General features: G+C 27.3%; 1 protein-coding gene across 1 annotated transcript in view; it reads left to right on the top strand.

The window, feature by feature from the left end:
* The window catches only part of LOC101234503 (uncharacterized), a 61484-nt gene extending 53032 nt beyond the window's left edge, over positions 1–8452 (top strand). The window contains exons 8-9 of the mRNA XM_065803335.1: positions 1059–1222; positions 7688–8452. Coding sequence (XP_065659407.1) covers positions 1059–1222; positions 7688–8166 — 643 coding nt within the window. The 3' untranslated portion in view covers positions 8167–8452. The remainder of the gene's footprint in view (positions 1–1058; positions 1223–7687) is intronic.
* The last annotated feature ends 1391 nt before the right edge of the window (positions 8453–9843 follow it).

Below are 9843 nucleotides of genomic sequence, written 5' to 3'. Positions count from 1 at the left end.
TCATTAAAAGCTGTGAATACTGTTTTAATGAAAGGGTCAATTTATCATATTAATATAATTTATGAAAAAACAAAACAACAAATTTAAAGCTGCAAAAACAATAACAGTCAAAACTTTTAATTTATTGTTTATTAAAACATTAGTTTATTTAAGTATTATAAATAGAAAATAAAGTTGAAATCTTAAAAACAACTAAAAGTTTTTTTTTTTTGTTGTTGTTGTTATTTAGGTGCCCCAAAAAGACCTAACAGTCTTGTCACAGAGCACTGCGGAAGTGCATTTAACCAAGAAGTTTACGCCTCCTTCCCTACCGTGACACGAAAATATGTTCAAAGCTCATTTCGAACCTGGATCTCCTGCTTATAAAGCAAGCGCTCTAACCACTGCGCCATGGCCGCACTACTAATTAAAGCTAAAAAAATTAAAGCTAAAAGCGCATTGAAATCCGATTTTTGTTAGGGGGAAAACTTTGAAAAACTATTTATTTAAAAATTTAAATGTTTTTAGTTAGATGTTAATTAATTGTTAATGAAAATAATGATAAAAAGATATATTTTAATATAACTATAATTGGTTTAAATTAGTTTTTGTATGTTTTTAAACTCTGTCTTTAATTTTATATAAGTATCTGCGCTACATAATTATTAGCATTTAATTTACAGTTATGTTTGATTTATGAGAAGATGTTGAATAACAATTAAATTTGTTATGAAAGTAGTTGCAATATTTTTATTTAAAATATTTGTTCAAGGCTACATTCCATTAAAGTGTTGTGATTTGCAGTTGTTTCATTTTTGATTTTACATTTTACTGTAAGTTTTATTTTTCTAGTTTTATCTGATGATTTATCAAATAAATTTGAATATTGAAGTTGTAATCAATTATTATTAGTAATAATAATTTGAAAGAAAAAAAATTAAAAACAAAACCTTCTTCTGAGCTCAAAAGCAAACTTTAAGAGGTGTAATAATTTTTAACATTTTTGAAGATCTAAGAAATGCAGGAAAAACCACAGTCAAAACATGTGCTACACTATGTTATAAATAAAAAGTCTTTAGGGCAATATTAACACGTGAAGAAGTAGAAAGTGGTGAGGTAAAAGGTTTGCATGACCCTGTTTTGCAAAAGTTGAATGATGTCATAGAGCGTCTGTTCATTCAGGAAACTTTAAACAATGGGCTTTATTGGACCTCATGTGGCTTAGTACCTACATCTACTAAAAGTATGAATATTTTTTTATATCATACATATATATATATATATATATATATATATATATATATATATATATATATATATATATATATATGTATATATATATATATATATATATATATATATATATATATATATATATATATATATCTTCTATAGCTTGTTTTGCATTTTGCCACGTTTTCAGAAAAAGAAAAAAAATGAAGAATAATGAAATCTCATCTAAACTAGCAATTTAAGTTATATATGCAACTATAAATGCATGTTTAGATAAGCAGTGTGTTGTCATACTAAAATACCCAGCTGCCGGAAGCTTCAGTACATACATTGGCTATTTTATAGCCTGCTGTCACAAAGCTACATCGACTGAGGGTTTGGGGTGGGGCAGCATCTATACATATATATATATATCTATATCTATATATCTATATATATATATATATATATATATATATATATATATATATATATATATATATATATATATATGTATATATATATATATATATATATATATATATATATATATATATATATATATATATATATATATATATACATATGAACGTGTGTTTAAATAACATCTCTGGCATCACACTGAAATAGCCTGCTGTCGTCTTCAGTATATACATCGACTATCTTATAGTCTACAGCCGCAAAGGAGTGCAGTATGGAAACAGTATTAGTCACGGAAACAATATAGCGTATATAGATAACACTTTGTTATCTATATAAGCTACAGTAGATTTGTAGATAAATCTCATTTGGAGTAAAAGTGTTTTGAAAAAAAAAACAAAAACAGTATCTTTATAACATGTGCAAGGCATTAGAAATAGGCGAGTTGAAAGAAAGAAAAAAGTAATTTGTTACAATTAAACTAAATTAAAGTCTATTTAAAAAAAATAGTTTTAAGCACAAAAAAGTCTAACCACAAAATTTGCATTTGGTTTTTTTTATCCATAAATTAGACTTTTTGGAAATTTTTTTATCCATAATTCAGATTTAAATTTTACTCCATTACTTATATTCAGTTGGATGTAACAATGTATTTTTGTAGAAATCAATTTCTTGGATTTAAAAAGAAATATATACATTGTTCTAATAAAAAAGTCTACCTATTTAAGTATTTCATATTTGCAGATATTTTCCTCTTATTTTTACTTTTTTGAGGTGTTTTATAGTATGGCTGATAGTATGGTTGATAGTAAATTCAGTTGGTTGGTCAAAAACCTGACATATATTTTATAAAGGTTTACATATAGGTCTTTTGGTCATAAACTTGACATATATTTGTTGCATTTTTTGAAATAAATAGATAAAAACTTTGTGTAATTGAGGTATTTGCATTATTGAATCAGGAAGTCAAAGACTTACAGACTTTGATTTTGATTTACAGGGTTTTTTTTGATTAACTTTAATTTGTTTGCATATTAAATTCAATAGTGGCTTTTAATAGTGGGGTACTTCTAATAGTGGGGTACTTCTAATAGTGGGGTACTTCTAACAGTGGGGTACTTCTAAAAGTGGGGTACTTCTAATAGTAGGGTACTTCTAATAGTGGGGTACTTCTAATAGTGGGGTACTATGTATCTTACAAAAGTATTTGTATGAATTTACCATGATATGAGTTTCGTTGATAGCAGGAATATTCTCACATTATTATTAATAAATAATAACATAATCCAGATAAATCCAAAACTCTAAATATAAAAATATATTTAGAATGTCTTGCTTTAACAAACCATTCTTTATTCAATTTCTTTAAAAAACAATTTTTTTTTTCAATATTACCTAGTACATTCTCTTTGACCAATCATAACCTAGTACTTACACTTTGACCATAACATGCCATAAACCTGATGTATTTTTTAAAATTTCTTTAGCAACTAAAAACATGTCTTTTGTTGTCAAAATTTGGCTTCCAATAGACCTTTTAAAAACTTATATAACTTAATAACTCTTTTCATTCTATGTCAAAAAAATTATAATCTGCTTTTAAGTCTTTCTCCATTCATAAATCAACAGAGGCCTTTGTATAGTGTTTATAACGCTAAATCATTGCACTTGGAAGTCTAAAATTTCATTTTTACAGTTAAACAAAAATCCTCCGCGAAAGTAAGAACTATAATTTAAGAACGGAGAAAAAGAAACTCAAAAAACAAAATTTGTATAAACAGAGATTAAAAAAAGTTACACAAATAGTAAAAAGTTATTAAGGCTGTTTAAAAAGAGTTGCTTATAACGGAAACTTAATTTATATATTATAATCTATTAGTATATTAACATTAACGTTAAATATGGATTACCCAGACCTCTATTAAATCTCTTTCTGGTGGTACGCTTTGGCAAGTGATACCTACATTTTAGGGTATTTTTGCTCCCAAGCTTATTCTTGTAAAAAGAATGGTTTGCCAAAAATTATAAGTATAAATATATAAATGTTTGGTGTATAGAACTTACATAAACTAAAGTTATAAAAATTTTTTGGACCCGCCCATGACATATGTTATTTAAAAAATTATTAGGTCTAAACAAGCCCATTTCCATTTTAAATGTATAATTATTAAGTAAACGCAAAATATTGAGCAAAAACAACAACTAACCATATATAGGACTAAGTCTTTCATTTTAATTTCCATTGATTTTTTTTTCTGTTTTAGTAAAAAATGATCAATATGACTAAATATGTCTAAAAACCAGACCTGAAGCATCTGTTGATTTATATCAAAGTCTCTTTAAGGAATCAATGAAATGACTTTATTAAAATTACTTTTTTTTTATATATATATATATAAATTTTCTGATAAATTAGGAAAAATGAATAATAAAATTACCTACAATATTTTCTTTTATTTTTAAAAATTTTATTTTTTAGATTTTATTTGTATACCGTTTAATCGCCGGTGTTCGGCCTCTTAAGCTTTGAACATCACATCTCTAAATAAACGTTAATTTTTTTTTTTCTATATTATACAGACAACTATATCGTTTAATGTATATTGTAAAAATGAAATAAAAACATTCGATATTTATTTCAAATGAGAGCAGCTAGTTCGACCGAACTTTTGATATCATCTCTTAAGTTCGGTCACTATATACATCTCAATCAACACATCACAATATTACAGTCTTAACATCTCACGAACACATCGCAGTATCACAAGTTCAACATTCAAATAACACATTGCAAAATAACAAATTTAACATCAAAAGTTATGAAAAACTAGTTTTCTAATGTTATTTTATAATAAAATTTTGAAATAAAATCTTATTTTAATTATTTATAAAAAATGTTTTTCTTTAATTAACAATTTTGACAAAAAAAAAATTTATTCAAAAATTATCTTTAGCAATTCATAATCCAATGAGTGACCGAAGTTATATATTATTTAAGTTATATATTATATATATTTTTAAGTTTTACTGATTTCGAAGATAAAAAGTAATTAGTATTTAAAAATCGAAATATATATATATATTATTTTCAAATATAGACTCTTGACAAGAGTAGTGGTAAATTCGATCATTTTATTCAATACTTTGCTTATATTAAATTTCAATTGTATGCGTAATTTCAAAACTCTTATTTTGCAAATGACTTATTTCGGCAGATTCAGATAAATATTCTTTTTTAAGATTCTTATGCACGAAGTGACAAAAAATATTATTGGAAAAAAATTAAAGTTTAAAAAAATCGAAAAACCCATTCATTTTCTCGCTTTTGCAAACTTTGAAGTTTAATTTATAAAACAGCAACAAACAGAAATTCAATATACTAAATTTAACATAATAAACATATATATATATATATATATATATATATATATATATATATATATATATATATATATATATATATATATATATAATATATATATATACACACACACATATATACATATATACATATATACATATAAACATATATACATATATACATATATACATATATACATATATAAATATATACATATATACATATATACATATATACATATATACATATATACATATATACATATATACATATATACATATATACATATATATATATATATATATATATATATATATATATATATATATATATATATATATATATATATATATATATATATATATATATAGATATATATATATATATATATATATAGATATATATATATTAGGGTGATGCAAAATTTTTAGGTTCAAAACTTTAGTTGCCCTCAAGCTTGCCTTTGTTCTATATGACAATAGTAATTATTTTCCAAAATTTGAATCAAATCGGATGATATTTAGGGGTTGCCATGTTTTGTCACATTTTGGAATGAGGTTAAAAAAGTAAAAAAAAATAATTTATTTTTTCAATTATTTATTATCAATTACTTATTATGTGGTGGATTGTGGATGTTTAATGTTAAACAAACAATAATATAGTACTGTACTACTATGAAATTAAACTAGGCAATGATAGATTAATCATTTTCATCATTCAACAGTCATCTTCATCAGGGTAGACTTAGATGCAACTGGAAATTTCTTTCGGTGAAGATTAACCAATTGAAGAAGAAACTGCTTTTGGTTTTCATCTTTCGTAACACTTTTGTTGAAGGATGTTATGTTGAAGTGCTATGCCTCATTCCGCACAACCGTTGACGACCTTCATTTGACGAACCTTGTGCTTTATTTCATTATATGTTGAATCCATTCCCCGCTCTGAAGATTCTTTCATTAAAAATGATTCAGCTTTTTCTTTGCCATTCTTCAAAATTAGATCGAAAAGTTATGCGGTGCGTTGTGTAACGAAGGAAGACAATGCACTGTGACAATTGAATGTGGCAGCATCAAGTCTTTAGAGAAATTTCTGTGTTGGCTGTTGTTTCAGGTTGTTTGCCATGTCTCTCTTGGTGTTATTGTTGGCACGGGAATCAAAGAAAGCCAATCCTATTAGATGTTCAGAAAAATATCACAGATGGCAATGAAAAGCTTTTGCTGCATTAATTACAATTGTAAGATTTGGATATTCTTGAATCCATTGAAGAAGCTTCGCATCACTGAATGGTGCTCGTTCAGCTAACGGAGCTTCATTCCAAAACTGTCCGTATATAAATGCCACAAAAAGACTTATGTCTGTTATTCCTTTCTCATCCTTTGCAGTAATAACAAATTGATCCTGAAACAAATATATCTTCATACAATATATAGCTTTTGCCATCCAACGTGCATTGTGTGTTGCACCTGGTGCCCGAAACTTTACATTCAACTCCGATGTTGCAGTTGATCCTCCAAGAAAAATAAGGCACAAATTCAAGAGTTTTAAGTAATCATCCCTGGATTGTTGACCTTTAATTGCTTCACCATAATACACTACCATTTCTTTGCAGAGTTTGAGAAAAAAATCACAGTTATACAATTATTCATTCCCTAGAGTGAACACCTCCTTGTTGATTGCTGGCCATTGCTTTAGGAAACGGTTAAAAATTCCAACTTCAGGTCCTCCACTGCTTCTAAATGCAGTCATGAAAATGGTGGAAATGACTTCAAAGACATGGTGTCTGCATGCTATCCATATAAGATTACGGTCAAGATTCTGCTGATGAAGAAGAAATGCTTTGATGCCTTAATTCCATTTTAGTTTCTCGGACTCGTTTCCGTACCTCCCTAGCTGTTAAATTCCGATCAATTCCTGCCATGCTACAACTTAATGGATCTTCTTGCTGCTGATGTAAAAATGCTTTATCTTCATCGTTTTTCATAACTTCTGATGCATTTTTGGTTGATATATCAAAAAGTTCTTCCAGGTCAGCTTTGAAAAATCCTTCTTTTATTTGACAGCTGTCCAATTTTGATCGTTGGTGTTTTTTCAGCAACAGATATTCGTCAAGTTTTTTTAACTTTCTTTCTGCATTGTTAATTCTTTGAGAGAACTGGTTCAATTGTTGCCTGAATACTTTTTTTCACTTCTTGTTTCTCTTCTACATGATGGAAGTGCAACCCCCGAAGAACATCCCCTCTTGAAGGAAGTCTGCCAGTTGACAGAGTTTGTGTATGTTTACCAACAAGCCACACCACAGCAGAAGATCTAGTGGTTGCCATATTAATTTTTATTCAAAATATATTGTTATATATATATCTAAAATAAAAAAATTGTATATATATATATATATCTTAAATAAAAAAACAAATTTGCAAAATTTGAGAGAATCACAAAATTTTACCAATGGTTAATTTATCTTATAAAACATGGCAACCCCTAAAATTGCTTCTTTTAGTCTAATTTTTGGTACACATGATCCTAGGTGATAAAGGAACACAGGCAACCTTGAGGAGAATGCTTTTTGTGAACTTTTTTTTTTCTATTACAATCTGAATCACCCTAATATATATATATATATATATATATATATATATATATATATATATATATATATATATATATATATATATATATATAGTTAATGTTAACTGCATATTCTTTTATTTTTTGTAGGTATACTAATCTTATCATTGATGGCTGACTTTTTGTGGCAGGCAGATTGCATAGCACCGGATATTTCTAAAAGATGTTATAACCAGTTTGGTGATCATCAATCCTTGTACGCTTTAGAAGTGTTTGAAAAACAAAGGGAGCTTCCATCAACGTCGTCGCCTTCCAATAAATGTTCTGAACCTGTAAGTAATGATATGGCTCAGTGGAAATGCTCGCGTGAAAAATGTGCGTTTTGTGGTTTGGAAATATTTTTGGACTCTTTAAATCATGCTATTTGTCCAAATAAACATTGTAGCTTAAGGTGCTCGTTAACGCTTCAAGTTTGTTTAGCAAACACTTACCGTAAATGTACTGGTTGCAACAGAATAGCGTTAGATAAAGTTTTAGACGGACAGCTGAGCTTGGAAGCCATATTTTTAAATGTCGATGTGTGTCCATATTGCGGTTGTAAATTTGTCTATTGTTATAGTACGCAATAATGATTTTTTAGAAATTTAATTAGAACTACGTTTGTGACGCGGTTATCCTAAATCAAGTAAAAATTTAATAAAAATTGCGTTAATGGTGTGTTATGGTTTTAAATTGATGCCAAATGATAAGATATACATTAAAAACGCATACGTCAAAAAATATGGGAATATGTATATTTAATATATAATTTTTACAACTTAACTAAAAAGTAAAATACCAAATTAGTTTTTTATACTTTTGTTTTTTAACATAAGAAGAAAAATGAATTATAAATACAAAATTTTAATTTGATAATACTTGGTTATATTATGTCTTTATATCAATAGTAACCTTTTTATATGTTACACTATGTTTTGCTATTATTAATTTTTTTTCCTCAACAAAAGTTATTTAAATATATCAAAAATAAGTTATCGGAATAATAAGATATTAACTCAATTAATATCGAGCTTTAGTTTGAAAATAACTTAATGGCTTTATTTACTTCCGATCACCCCGAATAACCCTTGATTAGGGGCCATCCATAAAAGAAGTCGTTCGAAAAGGAGTGTAGGAAGGGGGGGGGCAAAACAAAAAGGACAAGGGGAAGAGACGAGTTTATCGGAAAAGAACATCAGTTTATAGAATTTTTTAGTTTTAATAACATGGAAAACTTTGTTTACACCAATTCATCATTTTCTTACAAATGATTTGGTATTGAAGTCATTTTTAAGAAAATGATGAATTGGTAAAGTGTATTGATACAGGCTAAAAGTCCAATCCTTGTCATCTTTTATCAGTCAGGATCAGGGCTGGTTTACCTCTCATGTGAGTACGAGTCAATATTTCACGCAAATTTTAAAATGTAAGAATCCCGGATGTTATTCTTTGACAAAAAGCTCTTATTTCCATGTTATTCTTGGTTGACTTCTACCTCCACCCATTCCAACTTGCTAGATAAGGCTGTAATTTCTGTAGAGGAGAATGCGGCCTTTGAATTTTTTGGATCACCGCACATACAAAAGAATTGCTTTATTTTTCTTGTCGCAAAAGCGTTTCTCCACGATTTTTTTTCTCTCATTTGATGAGTAGCAAGCAGTAACTCCTGAAAATCATCTTCATAGTAAACATTGTTTTCAAAGACCGATACAACTTCAAAGTTCTTTTAGAAACATTGTTAATCACTGAAAGATTGACGTTAAACACATTACCCATCGTTAACCACTGCATTGTTCGCAAAAAAAATTTTGAGAAAATTTTAAACGGGTCAACAAGAGTTTTTTGTTGCTCATTGCGTTAGGTTTTAGTCGTAAGTTAAGAGTTAGTTTTTTAAGTTCTTTTGCTGATTTAATGTTTAAGCGAGATTATACTATTTAAAAAGACAAAAAAAACTATTTTTTTGTTCCTTTATAAAAAATTTTATTTTTTCATCTATTTCATTTTTCCGCCAATGTAAAAGTTAAATTTCTCGTTTATATCATTCTATATATTACATCAACATTTGTTTTTAGTTTACATATATGATTGAATAAATCTTCAAATCTTCAAATTGAATAAAACTTCAAACCTTATAAGTAAAATCTTTGCAAACGATTTTTTTTTCTTGTTTATTGTTTTGCTCATCGCTTACCCACTGAACCATTAGCTGTAGCTGATGAAAGTGGACGATGATTAAAGATACATTTTTATTTACTACATTTAATAAA

Source organism: Hydra vulgaris, chromosome 08, assembly GCF_038396675.1.
Source record: "Hydra vulgaris chromosome 08, alternate assembly HydraT2T_AEP".
Taxonomy (NCBI): Eukaryota; Metazoa; Cnidaria; class Hydrozoa; order Anthoathecata; family Hydridae; genus Hydra; species Hydra vulgaris.
The sequence above is the reverse complement of the archived record's forward strand: the minus strand, read 5'-3'. Positions and strand labels throughout refer to the sequence as shown.